This window comes from Atractosteus spatula, chromosome 5, assembly GCF_055471065.1.
Source record: "Atractosteus spatula isolate fAtrSpa1 chromosome 5, fAtrSpa1.hap1, whole genome shotgun sequence".
In the NCBI taxonomy this organism is placed as follows: Eukaryota; Metazoa; Chordata; class Actinopteri; order Semionotiformes; family Lepisosteidae; genus Atractosteus; species Atractosteus spatula.
In genome coordinates, this window is record NC_142710.1 from 21,401,136 (window position 1) to 21,421,696 (window position 20,561).

General features: G+C 37.7%; 2 protein-coding genes across 3 annotated transcripts in view; both read right to left on the minus strand.

The window, feature by feature from the left end:
* Positions 1-254: 254 nt before the first annotated feature.
* Positions 255-7,416, minus strand: cyp26c1 (cytochrome P450 family 26 subfamily C member 1). Its single transcript, XM_088916597.1, has 6 exons — positions 7,136-7,416; positions 6,386-6,610; positions 5,692-5,967; positions 4,270-4,425; positions 3,530-4,003; positions 255-2,010 (listed from the first exon to the last, which is right to left on the minus strand). The coding sequence occupies exons 1-6, from the start codon at positions 7,379-7,381 to the stop codon at positions 1,642-1,644; spliced, it is 1,746 nt and encodes a 581-aa protein (XP_088772723.1). The 5' UTR covers positions 7,382-7,416; the 3' UTR covers positions 255-1,641.
* Positions 7,417-12,058: 4,642 nt separating this feature from the next.
* The window catches only part of exoc6 (exocyst complex component 6), a 65,608-nt gene continuing 57,105 nt past the window's right edge, over positions 12,059-20,561 (minus strand). For both annotated transcript variants that reach the window (XM_088916369.1, XM_088916368.1), the window contains 2 exons: positions 14,969-15,081; positions 12,059-13,802 (listed from right to left, as the gene is read on the minus strand). In XM_088916369.1, the coding sequence (XP_088772495.1) occupies positions 13,670-13,802; positions 14,969-15,081 (246 nt within the window). In that variant the 3' untranslated portion in view covers positions 12,059-13,669. The remainder of the gene's footprint in view (positions 13,803-14,968; positions 15,082-20,561) is intronic.

A 20,561-nucleotide genomic window follows, 5' to 3' on the forward strand; every position in this document is an offset into this window, starting at 1 on the left:
ACAGATACAGATAATTACAGTGGCATAATTAGTGGTATTTATTAACACTGTCTTTTCATATTACAACTACAAGATTTCAACCAAATAAATGTACTTCTATAACTATTACTACAAAGAAGAATAGGTGAATGAAGCAATTTCACAATTTTCAAAATTTTCTGTCTTTTTTTTACTGCCCCACTGAGAACAACTGCGCAGGTATACTTACTAGTAAGTGTGTACTGTCATATGTAGATATAAACACCCAATATATATTTTTAAAAAAACAGTTCATGTTTTTATTTAAAACTCACAAATACATCACAAAAATACCACCAATAAGATCATAATTTTCACATATAAAGAACACTGGACAAACGCATAGAAACACTGAATGACTTCTAATGTGAACATCAATAGGATAAGATTAACACGCATGCTGACATCATCCCAAGGACTATATATTAGGTTGCATTGACAAGCCAACATCACAATGAGCTCCATAAGGAGAAAGTGTAAAAAGTGCTATAACGCTTGCGTTTCTCCTTCCTTTCACCCTATCCTGCCCGAGTGTACAGATCAATTTCATCAGGTAGGTCTATCAACATTATAGTGCTGCCTAACATTTCATAGCTACATCCCTCACTGATTTAATGAGAAAACAGACCTACTGTAAAAGATTGGAGAATATCACACAGCAACTGTGTGCAGGTGTTTGTTAGTTCAGGGTTTTTAATGTATTTTATTGGTACAGTAAAGGGCTACTTACATAAAGAGAAAAATATACTACTTTCCCCACATTAAATTCATATTTAGTTGACACGTTCTATAAATAAAGCTTATATGGCATTATACTACTTCATTTTAACACATAAACAACAAAGTTATAGTATGCTATATTTATAATCTTTATCATATATACACACATAAATTATTAAAGTCAGTACGTTATGTCAATTCCTACAAGTTCTATGGTTAAGAAAGTAAAGGGTGATAATCATGATAAAGTTAGATGCTTTTATTGGATACCCAATGCTAATGCCCTTGCTTGATAAAAGCATACTAAAATAAACTCTGGATCTAAGGCAATATCACAGGAAAATGATAAAGCAATGTGAAGAAACAAATGCCATGATGAGTCATTTTTCAGAGGGTTGGAAGAGACTGAGGTGGGTAGGACCAGGGATCTCTTGCCCTGCAGCCTTGCCTGTGATGACTAAGGCACCACTCGGAAGCTTTGGGGATGGCTAGTGATCACACATGTTGAGGAAAAGGCTGCTTAGCAAAATGTTTTTGGGATCCTTTAACAACTACTGGACCCTCTTGTTACCAGCTATCAGCTACTTAAATGAACATCCTAGGCTACATTACTTGTGTCTGTGTCTCTTTACTGGAAGACAATTCCAGTGATCTACTTCACTGTCTAATATTTAAGGTTTTCTGTCCGTTTAAAAATATTACAAAAGGGCTTATTACAACCGATTGTTTCCTTATACTGAGACGACGAGCTACTTCTTCTTTTTGACGTGGTGTGTCTCAATGTAAGTGACCCTGTGTAGAAACACAACATAAAATAACTTAAAAATAGAAGTAACCCATGTAAGACTAGAGGGGTACTTAATATTTAACAGGCTATGTACAGTTACAGTTAGAAAAACGGGACTATGATTTTGGAGACTCTTGCTTTGTGTCAGAATTTAAGAAATTGAAATAAACATGGAGTCCATTGACAGGGTGCACAATTGGTACTGTTTGCATCTTTGGGAAGGCAGGTGTGGCCAGTTCCCACTCGGCAGTATTCAACAGCTCAATAGCCAGAGTCTTTAATATGATTTGTGCCAGCTCCCTTCCGATGCAGCTCCTGATTCCTCCACCAAACGGAATGTAATGGAAGCGTCCAGCCTTGCCCTCATCCCTCTCAGATCCAAAGCGATCCGGGTCAAAGATCTCGGGGTTCTGATACACCGCGGCTGTTTCGTGAGTATCTCGGATGCTGTACATAACACTCCATCCTTTTGGAATCTGATATCCCTTAAAACGAGGCAAAAACATACGTAAGTGTTAAGTCTCCCTCTACCTAAACCGAGGTCATTGGGCAGCATTTTTTGCAATTGGACCACCTACAGCTTGCGATTAAACAAAGGTGAGAACTGAATTAATGTAATCATGAGGTAAAATGAATGAATAATGCAAATACTATGGCCTGGTTTAAAGAACAAGAGGGTCAGACAGGTTTAAAGGCATTCATTGCGTAACGCAGGGGTATCCAGTCCTGGTCCTGGAGGGCCAGTGTGTCTTCAGGTGTTCAAGGTCTTTTAAAGCAGCTGGGAGAATCTGTTATATTTGGTTCAGGTAAGCCAGTAACCATTATGAGCTGAGCTGGAATAAAAACCTGCGGACACACTGGACCTGGCATACAGGATTGGATCCCCCCAGACATAAAGCTTTCTGCCAGGTTGGTCTTTTGGCTGAATCTACTGGATTTACAATTCATTTCCTTTACTTAGTCAATAGGGGGCGACCTCAGACATCTTGTTAAATATGGCACCCCCACCACCAACATCCAACCCACCCCCAGTTCCCAGCTCCATTTTTCTTCAAAACCCACAGCTACAACATGATCTCAATGTTTCAGTTTTGACAAGAGATTATAGCTGCATAACAAAAGTGAAAATGAAGGTAACAGGGGGCATTAGAAACACTGCAGCAGTAGCCTACCTCTGCACTACACTGAACTGTCAGGACTCCAAAGCGCATTTGCTTTTTACACTTTGAATGATAAGTCTGTCTTCGTAAAAGTAGACTTTATAATTAAATACACATAGATAAAAAACATGGTTCATTAGTAAGTATTGACTTGATTTTGAAAGTATTATTACTTTTACTTGTGTATCCAATGATCCAACATATAATTAGAAAAAAATAGGTGGACGGTTTTCTATTCATGCACAGTCTGCTACAGTATGTGTAAGTGGCCAGGGTCTCTCACCTAGTTTCTTCGGTTTTCTTTGCATTCGTTTCTGCACATATTCCCACCTGACCTGTGCTTGACCTGTGGTTTATCTAATTTTGCACTAACAAAAAGAGCTGTGTGCGTGTGGCCCCATCTCCTGAATAAGGCACACAGGATGCACACCACCGCTCTTCAATAATGAGTTCTGGAAAGTCGCACGGGCCTGGTTGCTAGTGCAGGACACTGGAGCAGAGAGTTAAACACTCACTATAAGTGTTTTCAATTCCATATGATTTCATTGTCACTAATTCTACTGGTTGTCGAAGATTAAATAGTCAATCAGTCTAAACTGAGACGAGGGAACACCACAGGACCATACAGATGACCATAAAGTTTACAGTGAATTATGGGGGGGGTTATGTGTCCTATCATAGCATTTCGATTTCACTGTGTGACCTCATTTAGCATGCAGGAGCAGTTTTCGGCTGAGATTCTACAGGCCCACGCCCTTCTCCTGTCACATGAAAAGTGTTACGTGCACACTGCTGATGTGTGTTGCTCGAAAGGACGCAGCAGGGTCTGTTTCTCGAAACTTACGTCTAGTTCAAAGGTTTGCAGAGCTGTCCTGTAACCTCCAGAGACAGGAGGGAGAAATCTGAGGACTTCTTTCACCACGCAGTCCAGGTAGTGCAGCCGGCCCAGTCTCTCCAGGTTCAAATGATGCAGGTGGCAGAAAGAAAATGGCTCTTCTCCTGCACCACCCGCCAGAAAATCACAGCGACAGACGGGGTCACCCGGAGGCTTCTGCTCAATAGTTTCTGCCCTGGAACGGCAGTCTCTGTCCTGCTCGTGTCCTTCTGACACACCTTCAGACAGAATCGCCTGCCCCGAGTTCCCCGACTGGCTGGTCGAGGGTTGCATCCGGTTGGAGTTCCAGTTGAGTCCCTGTGTCTCCAGCTCCACTCTGATTCTGTCGGCGACTGCGGGATGTCTCATTAGCTGGAGGATGAGAGAGGTGCTGGAGCTGGCAGTGGTGGAGTGGGCAGCGAATATGAGCTCCACTGCAGATTCCTGGAATTCAAAGGTGTGACAGGTTCAGTGGTTTTCTCTAACTTTCATACAAGTGCAAGCCCAAAGATGTTCTAATGATACCATGTCTCAGACTAAACCACCTTCTGTGAAAATTGGTCTTAATTATACATAATAATAGAAGTTAAATATAAATAAGGGCGACTTCCAAATGCAATCATTAACCTGAGTGCATTACTGGGTAACTGCCGTCTTGTTGCAGACGGACTTGGAGAACGACCGCGTTCCGGCGGCAGAGACGCAATTACCTTCAGCTCCTGTATGCTCAACTCGTGCCCGTTCTCTTTGGCACTGCTCAGCATGTAATCAAAGATATCGCTGTAACCCTCGGACTGAGGCCTCTGTAGTTTCTCTTTAATAATCTTCTCCATGCACTCGTGGAGTGTGTCTCGGGCTTTCATACCCTGAGGTTTAGAGAAAAAAATAATAGTTCTTGACATTACATTCTGTTTCTTCATGCTCGTGACTTTTATGCGTTCGATTCAACTATTAAAATATGAAGTTAACAAAATTCGTAAGCATTTCCGGCGTGTTACTGGGAAATGTTGGGGGGACAATTCAGGGACATTACTTTACGGGAATTTGTGACATAACAGTAAGCACGCTGCGTGTTATAGGTTTTTAGAAATATAAGGACGTTACAGTAAGTACTTTTAGCGTACCGTATTAGTGAGCCGTATACTGTTTTCGATTGACCTGAAATTGTATTCACCTTTTTTTTGTTTTTGTCATAGTAGAAGGCTATACCAAAAATGTTAAATAAAATACTAAGCATTAAAAATAAGTTAAATCAAATATGAATAATCGGGGATTTTGCGAAAAAAACAAACTGATGATAATTATCATTATCTTATTTTTGTTTCACTCTTTTTTGGAAGGAACACTTTGGCAGTTTCAAAAACATCCATCCAAGGCGAAACGCGTTAGTTTGTGTCAAGTATGGATAGACTTATTTGCCAGTTATTTTAATTTATTTCCTAAGAAAGAAACAGATCTTGGAAAAAAAAACATTTGTAGTTTCAAGTGGCTGCCCTGTCGGGATTTACAGACTACTTTATTTTCACATAGTCCCACGAAAGAATAAACACACTTACACTGGAATACCTACGTGAAAAACCTAGTGAGTTATTTAGTTTCATAACACAGGGGGGCCGACTGCACTATATTCCAAGAAAATATAAACAGGCAAGGAAACATCCTCTATAGTTCCAGAAAACATGTTTCCCGTAAAGTGCTCAACATATACACATCTCAATTTTTGTTAAACGTTTCAATGTTATTGTTTTGCATTATCCAGGTTATATTTTCCCAGGAAACAAACACCAAAATATTTCCATACAATCTCGGTGTTTTAACTAATATCCATCTCTTCCAGAACATCACTTAGTGGTTAATACAAAGACCTTTGTCTTTCGGCACGAGGTTTAAAGCCCCTCCAGTGGACTTAATCGTTTTGTTGAGGAGGAAGACGTACGGGCGGACGGAAAGATCAGACTTTTTGGTGCATAAAAGGGGACAAGTTGTTTAAATCGTATTCTGCCCAAAAAGAAATTCTTAAAGCCAAAGAACCTCAACACCAATTAAGATCTGGCCTTTGTCTATAGTACACACCCGCACAAGTTAATAATGATCATTTTTATTCAAAAAGTGAAATCAAGATTTGCACTCACTTTACGGAGGCCGCTGAACGGCACATCAAACGGGAGTGAGAAGAGGTTGTCCATAAGTTGTTCAAAGATTTTGGAGAGGTAGTTCAGGTGACCTTCTTCTATGTTAAGCCCTAAAAGGACTCGGATAGCGATGCGGAAGGTGAGAGCTTTAGCAGCAGCATACACATTGACAGAGCCGCGCTCTGAGCACCACTTCGCAATCTCACACCTGACAACGTCTTGCAAACGCGGAGTGTAGGTCTCCAGAGCTGCTCGGCTGAACACTTTAGCCAAAATCTTGGGTTGAAGAAGAGAGAAACAAAAGAAAAATTGGCATTTGGCGTTTTAGTTAGCAAATATATGTTAACGTTCTGATTGTCCATAAATCTTAAAACAGAACATGCATTTTCTTTCGTTGCATCATACTCTTCATATTGTAGAGCAACAGTATTTGAGCTTAGCTCAGAATCAATACGTGTGGACTCGCTTTTCCACTGAACAATCTCTTTCCTTTTCTCGGGTCAAAATTAAAAGCATGAACTCCACTCGTCGAGTTAAAAATATTAACTTCTTTCTAGATGTATTGTACAGGCCATACAAAAATTGTTTGATCACACCAAAGCTATACATACCGAATACACTAGAAGAGGCTTGCTTTTTTACTTAAAATGTAAGTGCTACACATGCACGGGAAATAAAATATGTGTTCCCTTACTTTTCTCTTCCGTTTATGGAGGTCCCCAATGGAGTTAACCAGAGTGTTGGCTCCCAGGATAATCCGGGTGCTTTGTGGCCATTGTGTGCTCACTAAATTGTGTTCTCCCAGCAAGATTTTACGGACGTTTTCGGCTCCTGTCACGCGGATAACAGGTTTCCCTAAAAGGTGGGTTTTAAAGACATTTCCGTACTTCTCTCTCCTCGAGATGTGAAAACTGGAGCACTGTCATAAAAACACAGCGAGGTAAAAGAGGTGTTAAATTCAAGCCCATCCAGCTAATGACGTTCGGCTACTACCCTCTGCATCGTGGAAAAGATATTCTGCCTAGTCTGCTACCAGAATTGTTTCCTAAAAGGGAATATGCACGTCTGTGGTAATAAATCACTAATTACATCTCGCTCAAGTCCACACTTGCCGCGACGAAATTCCTTTACAATATATCAACCAAAGAGTGTCAAAGAAATATAATTGTTATCCTTACATCTGGGTCGTAAAAACGTTCTTGGGTTTTTCACAGTGGAGTTTAAATCGCTTTTAAGCGCACGCATACGGGGACATACTATAAACTGATTGTCACCTGAGTCTTAAAAGAACAGCGCAACAACAAAACGCCACCCCTTCTAGGCCCGTCCTCAAAAATGAGGGGAAAAAACACATTGAACTGTAAACTCCTTATTCATGTCTAAATGCATCGCTATTATGGGCCGTTCCTGAAGAGTAAACGATTGCGCACACGCGTCACGGTACCTGAAATAGCCAGTGGAAGGTTTCTCCAAAGAGCGGCCAGCCCATTGAACCCTTCGGGAGGGGGAGTTCACATTTTCTGTCCCTTGTGATGGTCCATCGAAGGGTCCACAGCTGCCGGGATACAGCGAGCAGCAGCAGCACAGACAGCACGGAGGTGATGACAGCTGCCAGCACCGTGAAGTGATTGTTTTCTAGCAAAAACATCTCCAAAATCCGATTGTGCTTCCCAAACTCTGACGAACACATTTCTACGACTCGGGGAATATCGGAGCCTGAGACAATATTGATGTGGAACAAAAAAACTTAGAACCACGCTGATGCTGTTATGGGCAATCTCTCTGCCACTTTTCCGGGCCCTAAGAGTCTGAAAATGAGACAACATTATTAGATCGTTCAAAAAAAAAACATTCAATTTTTATTTTAAAGAAAAATAACACCAAGGGACAGATTTGGCAGGCACAGCTACTGTACACCCGTAACGCGCTTTCATTTTGAAATCGTGAATTTATCACATATGCTAGGTGTGTCACGGCCTAAAAAATGAACAAAACCTATCGTGCAAGTTGTTTTGCGTCGGGACATTCATTAATTCTTCCAGCAGAAAGTCTTCTTAAGAAGGTCGAGATACTGACACTGCAGAGATCTCAGCCACAATGCATGTGCGCGCACGCCTGTTTATGCGGTTTTGTGCAATTCAAGAGGCTCAGTATTCCAGGACACATAATAAATAATTTTAATTAGCTCGCATTAATAAATCGCAGAGCTGCTCTTTTAGCTGACATGTTATCTTACATTTTACATAACAATTGATCGAAACACCGGGTAAGAAACAGTACAACAAAAACCCGGGTGCTGACTGGCAATGTCGCTTATTGACTCGTGATTAAAACTCCTCAGATCACTTTAAACGTCGTTTTTTTTTACCTTTACACGTTAAGATCGAAACAAACAATTTAAAAAACAGAATCAGAAATGCGAAAGACAGCTACGAGACTTACTCCGTTTTAAGTGCAGACCATGTCGATGACAGTGAAATCTCTTCAGTGAATGTCTCTTGCCAAATAATCTTTAATGTTTCTGTTCGCACAGAGCTTTATAGATATTGGCACACTATATGATCCACCTTCGCAGATGACGTGGATTTTGCATATTTAAAGAGGCTGATATGTCGAGATGACTGGAGCCAAGTTAGTGATCATGTAGCTACACTCGCAGTTTGAGGGAGCGGGAGAGACTTTCTGAAACAGTTCAGTAGCGCGTGAGGATCGGGTGGCGGTTCATTGAGGAAACAGGTAACCAATCGCAGGAAATCCACGGTTTAAATGCACTGCCATTCACAGAGCTTAATCCGACCTCAGTCATTCATCTCCAGCCCAGCCTGATTCACTGCCCAAATATTTATCCAAAGTCAAGAGTGAAAGTCTTGAGTTCCACGAAAAATAGCTTTCTTTATAATTCTCGCAATAAGCACGCAAGGAACATGCACATTATTGTATATTCTTTGAATATACTTTGAATGGACTGTATAGCATGCTTAAATAACGTCATTTTAAAAAATGCAACGGGGAAACTCGGCAGGTTTTCACACGAAACACAGTAAATGACATTTTGAAGTGCATATCCATGATCGCGGTTTCTATATTGGAGTAAAGACTAGATACTATCTGAACCCGTTTGTATACACTGTATAGATATTTTAAAATACTTAAAGGTAAAAAAAATATGAATATCTGGATATAGTAATTTAAAATATCCTTCACAAAAATCTAGCACACTCCATTTTCGAAATAAAGGTCGTTAAGAATCGATTCTTCTATCGAATCAAAACAGCCAATCTTTTACATTTTATCATTAATAATAAGATAACAAGACGTTCAAACTACAACATTATCATTAACAAAATAACTCTTTCGCACTTTTCACAGTGTAATGAATTACTCTTGAATGGGGGGTTTCAGAAAGGCTTCAGTTCCACATCTCCCTGGCGCGTCCAGGTGTAATGTATCTTTTTCCGTTTCGGGACAGGGGACACCTGCTGAAGTTTGTTTTGATGCCCGACTGTGGACGTCTCCCGTCAATGGAAACATCGGACAACCTCAGGAGGATACTGCCACTTAAGAGTTGGCTCCGCTTTCCTTCTGCATGTTGGAAGTTAGGCAATTAAAAGCTAGGTTAATTAGTTAAATATCAAGTTGGAAAGCGCCCCGGGTCCTCCGTCTTGATGCTACAATTTGTAAACGGCTTTTCTGTGTGTGAAGATAAAACTTTAAACTAACAGGCTCCAATGTGCTTAAATCCAGGACATATCCATAGAAAAACTCACGTTATTAACGTGATAATTATCGATTTGCTTTTCATTCAATGTATCGATTACGGCAACTTTGTATTCGGACCCGATGTGGGTAATTCTGAAGACCATTAGTTTACATGGGCTAATTGAGCATTTGTTCTATCGCCGTTCTCTGGTCATTTAGCTTTGTATTTTATATTCACGGGATTTCATAATGCTGTTTTATAACATCGTTCACCGTGAACGTTTTAGACTGTTTTTAAATATTGGCAAATAAATGTTCCCTTAAATACCGAGAACATGTTTTTAGCAAAGATCTGCTGTTCACACACCTATGTATGTTTCTATACAAATTTATTTACTTTTAAGCCAGAAGACTGCATCAAAAGCGTTCTTCCTTGGGCAATTTTATATTATTCAGGTATATTCTCAGTACAAGGCTGCAATCAGTAAGATATATTATATTATAAAAAACGTGTACACTTGTATGTATCCATGTTTTGTCATGAGGTTATCTAAATTTGATTAAAATACTTTTTGTCCTTGCGATTTCAGTCTTTACCCCCTAGCCTGTATACATGCTTAATAATTCAGCATGTTCGTAATACTGAGAACTTCAGTTATTGAATAAAGTATGCTAAAAATATTTGATTATAGCTTTTATTTGACGTGTTCCTAAAATATTGTTTTTCCTGACCTTTTTGTCGATAACGGTTATGTTTATGTTATGTTGGACTTTTCCGCAAAACAAACTTGCCCTAAGAGATAATAATAAAGTCAAATTAAAGACCTTTATGTGTTCAACGCATACTGAAATTCACATGAAGATGCTAGTAAAGACGTTTAGGATTTAAAGGCCAATTTCGTCTTCCTGAAATTACCCAATTCAGGCGTTATTAAATAAAAAGCCCTTCACGGTAAAGCTACAGAAAGTCACATAGCTAATGTATACACTGACCTTACTACTACATGGCAGACGATCACAATGACTTACCAAGCTTTTGTCTGGTAATAAATTATATATTTTATTTCACTAGCCCGAAAAGAAAACGAACTCGTTGCAAGCAGTACCAATGGTCACACCGCTTTGGAGAAACCTAAATCCTAAATCCAAGAGTGACGCATTAAATGATCATGGGACACATCATACAGTCCATCAAATAATCTTTACCTGTTTATAGTTAGGTTTACATATTGCTAACCATGCTGTTCATTACAGCGGTATCTGCGCGTTGATCTGCATAGCTATATACATATCGTTCCCGCTTTAAGTTGGTGACGGGTGACATTAAGAGTCTATGACTCAGATCGTCGATTTGATTTTCCGTTTTTCTTAGTGAAGCAACATAGGTTGAAATCACTTTTTTTTTGTCAGAAAACAGAAAGCAGTACAAAGACAAAGGAACTGGAATACTAAGTGTTAAAGATGAGCATCCGCGTCCAATTAAAATGTACGAGGTGGAAAACCGTCCTCTTCCCTCACAATCGAATATAAATAAGTGTGTATCATACAGATAAGCTCCAGAAAACATAATACAACAGATTTTTTTTAAAAAAAAACCTTACGTCCTTTAAACATTAAAAAGGAACATGAAAATCACTGAAATAATGGCGTATTTTCGAACCTTTTCCTCAATTAGCCTGGATTGGATACTCATCACGCAATGCCAGAAGTTTACAGGAACTTGACACGAACAGGAAAAAATTGACACGAATAACGTTTTACCTAAGGAACAGCAGACCTATTCTAAGTCTGAAAAGCTCACTTTGTATTCCGCCGAATCGGTGCACGCACATAAAGTCAAAGACTGATAGCCTCCTCCCTCAGTTTTAAAGCGCGGTCTTCCTTCAGTCTGGTGTCAGCCGTGTATTTGTGCTCGGCGAATTACTCGGCGGAGACTCCACTTCGCCAGGTGCAGTAGGCGCTTGCTGTCACTGACAGCATCCCTCTCGGGTCCAAATATCCCGCAGCCATGGCTCTTGATGTTTAAATACTTAAGATCCCTTATCAAACGTCCTCTTAACTGCTGGGATGTTTCAAAGGTAAAGCGCAGGCAAACTGCGTTTCACAGGTATGCCATTTTAAGTCTTGAAGTTCACATTGCTGTAAAATGTACCATGAACACAAGTTAGTCCATAAGGCAAATTATTAACATCTAACCATTAAAAATAATCAGTAAACAAAAAACGCATGTAAATTAGTGATGAATATTACAGTTTATCTGAAGACCAACCGTGTTCGTGTCTGCTTTAGGACAGGTCTGACATTTTTTATCCCAAAACTGCTACCGATGGACAGGACACAGTAAACAAACGGGTTTTCAAATTGACGTACCGACTACATTCATCACCAGTGTTTACTACCATAACAAAACGAAACTTGATAAGGCGTACTGTACAATATGCACATTTGATATGAATAGGAAGCTAAAGGCAAATCATACAAGATACACAGATATTTATCAATGGAAGATAAATCTAAATCTATTCAGGATGTAAATTCATTACGAATGCAAATTCAAAACTAGTTTCATGGTGTACGTACTCGCCTTAGCAGTACCAGTAAAAAACGTCCTGTATAAGCTTTTAAGATATCGGATTAGGACGAACAATTCAGTGCGATACATAAGTTAAATTGCCAGTTTTGCAATGCATTTATTTAAATTATATACATACAATTATTTTACATTTAAGGTGTCCCACAAAGTTATGAATATGTAAAACAATCCACTTAAAAAAGCAAATAACAGTTTTAAAATGTACATATCAATTGCATACTCTAAAAAAAGCAATCTATGAAATGTTTCATCCTTTTATGCATCTCTGAGGTATATTAGATACACATGAAAGAATAAATAATTCAGCTGTCATAACAGTGGAAACAACCAAAATCGGTCCTTTAATTTATTTTCTCCAGAGCAAGATGTAACAATTTGTGTTCAAAACATATTCAGTGATGAGTAATGAAATGTTACAAGGAATCCTTTAGTAAGAAATGGCAGTCATGATACCTGTAAAATGAAATATTAAGTTAAATTCCTTACATTAAAACTGTATTAAAATGTTTTTCTTACATCACCCTGAAATGTACAGATCAAGCAGTGACAGCCTGTAAAAAGCTATTAGTAAAGAGAAGAGACAGGAGTGCACTGGCATCACTGCAGCAGATGTCACACTGCTCTTAAGAAATTCAAACAAATATGATATAAAATAAAGTCCAATTACAAATTAAAAGATTAAGGGATCATATTTTAAATCCCCTGCCTATTCCAACTTATTTTCACATAATACTGTACTTTCTATTGCATTTTACTTCAAAATTGAATTAAATGTACTGCATTTTTTGCAACTTCCAAACACATTCATCACTAAAAAGTTTCAGTGCAAAACACCCATTACAGTAGTGCAGAAACAGTAAAAACTGTGATCTTAAAACAATAATTTAAACATAAGCATTTACACTTGCATGAGGCGGCACATTTACCCATTATTGCTGGTTCATTAAAAAAAAGTCTTAACTTGAAATTCTAAAGCATCTCAACTCAAAAGCTGACATTTTCACCCTGAGAAAACTTAACAGAAAAGCTGAGTAGTGTTTTAGGATGTAAATCTTTTTTTTTAGTTAATAATGGTAACTTAGATTTTACCTCTTAAAGGATACATCTTTTTAGCCTCTGTAAAAAATCTGTAAACTGCAGCTATTCTAAATAAAAAGTAGACTTGCTGCTTTCTCTCCACCCTAAAACCATTTGAATACAGGTCATGCATGGCCATTTGTAGGCAATTGTTCATTGATTAAAAGCGGTTTGATATTTCAATAAGAACCACAGGAAGCATGTCAGACTGTAGTGTTTAATATCCCCAGAATATTTACAGTAAAAAAACCCTCTCGATATTACGCAGCGTGAAACCTGTATGAAGTCTTTCCAGAATGATTCACTGAACATCAGTCTCACTTAAGGACTTCATTATCCATTCTATGACTTTGCGATTTATACATTCCCAGTCTGTTTTGAAACACCCTCTTTGTGGTGATACAATCATTGCACATTCACAATATACAAAACCTTTTTCATCCATTAAAAATACATTAAAAAACATTGAACTAACATGTTTCAGGCTCCAGTAAGTGCTCTTATTATAGTATTTACACTATATCCAGTTTGGTATAAACAGGAAAGTATTTCTCTAACTGAAATGCGGGACACTGAGACAATGTGTAAGTATAACAAAGACCAGGACTCCTAAGAGTGTTGGGACATCCCATTCACCAGGCTCCTCAGCTGCTTCACCACAGTCTCTATCAGCTTCTGCTTGTCACGGTCATTTTTTCTGAACTGGGAGAAAATGTTGTTCTTTTTACTTGTGTCCTTCATCCTGTAAGAAACAGACAATCAGAGGACAAGCTGTTTCTATTCTTAGCCTACCCTGATCAATTCAGACCTGAGACTAATCCAAGAGTGTAAATACATATACATATCTGTATTTGTTTTATAACACACAGGTTCCTATGTTAAAATACTGTATTCTACAGCATGATTTATGTCTATAATGTTTAGAAGCCTGACATGTGAATGCATTTCTCAGCATTCTATAGCAACACGTTTTATACAACAGAAAAACTATAAATACTATTGCATTTTATGAATACACTATTACATGAGGATCATTATCTCAGTATCGCTAAACTAATTTTTACTCTAACAATGACAGAGAATAACAGAGATTTTCCTTTATCTGTCAATGAAATGTCAAGCACATTTAAGCACAAAATTTCATTTTGAGCTTATGAGTACATACAGTATATCTGAATGTAGCTTTCCATGCTCTTCTCAAAGCAAGAGAGTTTAATAAAATGAATGTGAAGTGACCACAGAAAAACTTGAATTAAACCATGTTTGTGTACAAATAACACCTTATAGATCTAATGTCAGTTACTAAACAGTAATGGACAGACCCCATTCAGGATACAACAGGATACATACCCCCTGTAGACTCTGTGTATGCATTTAACAGGGAAAAAGTGTGAAAATTAAGTCATAAAAGTTAAACATATTTTAAAAAATCAAGATAATTCTACTTGTTAATTTTTAATTCTTTAATTTTAGTTATCACATATAAACAAGACTACAGTATTCAAAGTATGTTTTCCAGGATGTATTGATGTATTCCTTGAATAATACATGCAATATCTGACTCAATGCTATAAGTGAAAGCCTGACTGAAATCATCACCTTTTCTGTAATTCTCTGCGAACCGCAATATTATTTTTGGCATAAAAATATTGGCCTAGAGTACAAATGGATTCAAAAGTCTGAAAGTAGAACAACAGCAGAAACCTCCTGCCGATCACTTCAGCTATAAGAAAAAAACAAATCAAAATATTTTCACGTGACCACTGAAATAAAAATGTTCTGATACAGATATCAGAAACTGGGCACCTAACAATTTTACAAGCCTTTCAGGTCTCACAAATTCTGCAGTACTAAGCAAGCTTCTTGTCTTTTCCTTAAATAACAGGGAAACAGGAACTGGAAACTCACTTCTCCAGGAGTGCAAGAGCTGTGGAGGGGTTGACCCTCAGGTACTTGGACGTAGGCTGTCCGTAGTCGGCCAGATAGGTGGACCAGTCCCACACCATGAAGAGATCAAGAAGCTGGAAACAATGAATTGGTTTTAAATTACAAAGATATAACCAAAGTAAGGTCACAAGCACTGTTATTTTTAAATGTTTATAGTGTTTGGATCTATAGCTCTCTATACCCTTAAAGATGCAATCTTTCAAGCCTATTTCTATAAGACAGCTCTCCCATCGAGTCCTTTCCCATGTGTGAACTGTATTCCAATATAAGGGTAATCAGAAAGCAGTATAACTCCGTCACACTGAGAGAAAGCTTACAGCTCAGAAGTGTTTAAAAGAAATCAGCTTATGTACAGCAGGAGATGTCTCTTTCACTGCCGTATAAACATGGGTTTTACACAATGGCAACGGATATGTTTTTTTTTCATGAGTAGTGTCTGATAATTAGAAAAAAAGAACAGAACAAACGATCCAACAGAGTCAGCTGTACTAAAGAGCAAAGAAAATAACCTTAGACTCCCTTGAAACTATGAACTTACACAGCTGTGCAGATGCTATCAGAGACCCTATTTTCTTTTTGAACTAAAAGGGTATCAAAATTTAAGTGGAACAATATCAGCCACATCAGCTTACCGATATGTGCTACATTTATATTTGCCAAGGTATTTGAAGATATTTGGAAAAGTACATTCAACTTGCTTTATCTGCAGAGACCTCAACATGGAAAGGAAGAGCCAACAAGGAATTGAATGATGAGGTTTATTACAGAGAAAAATAATGAAACATCTTGAAAACAAACAAAATATCCCTTTTACTATTGTATCTCTTCCAATATGTTACACACAAAAGGCAACATTACTCTAAGGCCACAACAAAGATGCACTAGGCAGCAGGTACAACAATAGTAATCATACAAATAGTTAATCATTAAAATAACGATGGAAATAAAATTTATATGACTCCTAGTTATCAACAATATTGATCATTGTGCTTTAATCGTGGCAAATCATTCTAATTCACACAAGACAGTGATGACAAGATGAATACGAAACTATAAAACAGTTTTTGAAACTGAAAAATAACTATGCATATCATGTTCTGCAAACAGCTTCGCCATAAACGCTTATCTGTGTATTGACCTGTACATATTCACACACTTGCAGCTTCAAAAAACATATGCTGCAGTTTTGTTTCTGCCTCACCTTTTTGAATACGAACCATAGATTCCCAAGTGAACAGAAATGGTCTGTTTCAGCATGTGGAAAGGAACATACAAACTCTTTTGTGTTGTGGAGGCTGTTTTATAAATAGCACTACTGTATTAACACAGGATTTCAGATGCCATTAGGTGATAATAGCTTAACAGATCTGCCTTCTCATTTTGTTTTAATGCATGATTTAGTTCAAGCCAACACCTTCCAAAAATGTAAGATTTAGGTGTAGCCAACAAAAAAGGATATCTTTTATAAGCCTGTTCTTAAATCCAAATAATCCTTAAAGTGAGCTGTTTTCCAGGAACATCCTGGGTTTTCTGTGGTTCAAGATCACAAACCTGCAAAGCTTTGAGGACAGAGTGATCTCAGATCAGATCATCTTTCCTATTTTTGTTCTAGTTGTCATACATCCACCATTTCCTCCTATAGTAAAGCCAAATGAAGAATAAAGAGAGGTGAAATAACATCTGCATTATAGACAGGCAGAAGAAAGTTTTCAAACACTGCATGGATTTGGCATCTACTATAAAATGAACACTAGACTTTACAGTTGTACAGTGTTTATGTCCTGTAACAAAATTGATTTGTGACTGCAAATGCCATAGATTGTATAATAAAAAAAGTGTTGTGAATCCCGGAACTACATGATTGGAAATCATTCCGCGATTTCGAACATGAGGATTGACTCAGGTCTTGGCTGCCAAAATCAAGAGAAAGGTATTGTCCCCAGTTCTGAGTAACACAGCAATGAATGAGGTGTATAACCTTAATCATCGTTTTGAATCCAGAAGTTTGCTGACATTTACCCAGAATTACTACATTAGGTGTGCTGTGAGAGTAAAGTTGAAAAAGTTAAGAATTTTAGTGTAGGTGCTGCACACTGTGCACATACTAAAACAACTGCTCATCAGTACTCCAACTGTTCTGAAAATGTGTAATTGAAGCAGTTTAGAAATCACTGCTTAAAGTCTGTGAAGATGTAACACAAAATTACATATAAACGTGTCTTTGTTATAAATTGTTCACTACTGTCCACAATCCTATTACACACGAGGCTTTTCTGCAAGGGGATGGAAATACTCTACATTAAGTGACAACCTGGCCTACATCAAAATCCAGCATCAGGATGCCCTTTTATGCAATGCAAAAAAAAAAGCAATTTAACAATAGACGAAAAAACAAAACAACAGTACAAAAAGACAGGGCATGTTTCTCACCATTCCAGGCACGCCTGTCTGTCAGCAAACTGGCTGGGCTCACCACCAACAAACTGCAAGTTGTCACTGCTTGGAACGTCTACATGAGTCCGATTTTTTAATTAAAAACAGGCAGGGCAAAACATATATGTATTTAAAAATACAAAAAATCTATAACCAAATGGAAGTAACATTGGAAAAGAAAGTGTACTATAGCCGACAGGATGATACTGGAGACAAAATGAAGAAAACATTCGTGGTATATATTTTGGAGGAAGACCTAGACTATAATTATTTCTATACAACAAATATTTTTAAACAGGGGGTTTACTCTGCTTCAGTTTGAGGGCAGTCCTCTTGAAAGATTTCCATATATGCCGATTCCCTTCAAAAGACCTGCATCCAAGGCCAAAACCGTGGCCTTTAGAAATACATTTTAAGCAATTAATTAACCCATAGTCTCCCAGTCACTCCTCCAACTAATTGCATATGTAATTACCTTTCTCTGAGGTTCTATGTGGCTGATAAACATGTTGGGACACTTGCTTCTTTAGTCTGTTTCAACAGATAAATGTTGTTTTCTCACTGCCCGTAGGCATAATTAACAGAGGAGAGGAGGCTGTTATTAAAACACATAGTAGCTGATCCACTAAAGAGGAGGAAAGAAAAAAAATCCCTGCTGCCTGACCCCTGGATAACCCATGAAGGAGATTAGCCCATTTCCAAGTAAGAAAGCAATCATGCTGCTGAGCCAAGTGTATTCTCTTCTGTTGTGCACAAAGGCCTTCGAAAACAGCCATTTTCACCTCCTTGACACCTTGGGTGATGAGATTTGTTCTTATGCTTTTTAAGTGAAGAAAAATAAAACAAGGTCTACAATGATGAGTGATTTATCACTCAAACATTAATTGAACATTAAATAATAAACCATTCTTAAAACTTAAATAATAAATAAGACATTAAATAATAAACAATCAAACTTTGCAGGGAGGCACATATTGTGAAAACTGAAAGAAAAAGCAATCTACAATCAAAGCCATTGTCACACTTGCAATAAGGACATATTAGTACACAGTGCCTGATTCCTTATCAGGCAATGTGATGCTTACTCCTCCTACAGAGATCTCACCCCTCTTATCTCCTTCCTGGGGAGATGTGGTGCAAAAAGCTTCACCAAAAAGGAAACACAAGATGATGCAAGAAATATATATATATACACTTATACATTGTGCAATGGAAGTAAGAAACCTCATAATTTCTTTATTTTTTAGACAATTTCTGCTCTATTGCATCCTGTCTGTGCTTTGATGTGAGGTATAAAGGACCCCTCTCTGTGCACAGTTAAAGTCTCCTGCTGTGGGGGCCAGGTCAGGGCCTAATTGGGCAAATGCTTATACTTGTCTAATAGAGACAGCATTTCATTCTCTTTCTTTCAATCTTTTCTGTTCCTTTTTTACAGCTTTGCACATACTCTGTATTTGTGGCACCAAATTTGAAAAAAATAGTACATAGAAAAAATAAGCAGCAACTGAGTTTAGTTGAAATTTAGGAAATGGGAAAGTGAGTGTGTGTAAGGCGTTATCCCCGACACAACAGTTTAAAAAAAATTCACATGTATGCGTTTGTCAATGATAAGGGTCAACACACACCAAACTGTCTGCAGTACTGCTCAGCCAAATACAACGCCACAAAGTGAAGGTAATACAAGCATATGGAAAGGAAAAAAATACTCCGGAAGGATGTGCACAAAATCTAGAATCTGTTAATTGGAAATTCCCATGGTTTAAAGCAAAAAACTGCACAACCTTTTGTTTTTAAAAGCAGATAAGTTAAAGGTATTGAAGTGTCAAACACACAAGACAGTATGTAAAGACCTCAGCTGATGTTAAATCATTGAATACCTATATACTACTGCTACTTGAAAACATCTAGTGCAAGAATAATTTATAATAATAAGACTTTTCCTGAAGACTTACATTGCAACATTTAAACTGTTCAAACAAAATCTGATTTGATTTTCTAAGATAAGTTGCCTTTATTTCTTAAAAATAATTGCCATTCTTCTGTAATTACAAAAAACAGCTGTAATTTGGAACACACGGTGTACATTCCTGAATGTACATCTGACATCAGCTCTATCAGCGGCACAGGCTCGTCTGTAGGTGCTGTTCAATGGTAATCTGGAAGAGTACGCGAGTGAATTCTCACAAAATACGCACCAGGTAAACATTGATTTGCTTTGCAAGAAACAAGCTAGATGTTATTTAGGTTCAGACTAATCCCTTTAAACCTTATTTTCCCACAGGGCAGCATACTTTTCCAGAAATCCAGTTCTCAAGTTAAAATAGCAGAAGCTGTTTGTCATGCCCTATAGTCAACTAGAAAACATCTCCTTCTAATTCCCTGGCACTCCTGTCACACGTAGACTTTGAAGTGGGGAAAAAGCTTGTCTCAGGGACTGTTTACAGGCTTTTACCGTGATGGTAGAAACATTCCCTAGTCTAGATGTTTAGCAAATCCCATTATTAATTTTAACAGCCAAGGACACAAAATACCAAAGGAAACGCTATAAGCAACAGTCCCATGTGGCAAGCACAAGCTTGCAAGAAATTTCCTGAGAACAGGGAACCCTCTCCTCACACAAAATCCACAAGCTACATTTAGATGAGATAGACAGAAAAAAACTAGCATTTTGTTTTAAAAATTGAATGTGAATACAGATGTAAAATATATACTTAAATGTATATGTATTGCATTATATAAATATACATCTAATTATACAAAGCAAAAAATAATACATTAACTTTTGCACATTCTGTTAAACCTACAGCTCATGTCTAAACACAAATTGGGAAAAAAAGCTTAAAACATGTAAGTAAGTGATTAAAGAGTTGCTTAAGGAGACATAAATCCACAATAAGGTAAATACCTTCGAAAACGTAATTACACAAAAACATACAACTTCTGTTAATGGGCACTGTAAACTGTGTTTAATCACTTATCTTCCTCAAAGATAAGGATAGGTCACTCCTGTCCTGAAAAAATGAGGTATGCACAATGTAAGAATTTAAAAAAACACTTCTGTTTAGCCTAAAGGTAAGTTATGATGACACATCTTCACTTTGATGTGAAAACACAATCGGTT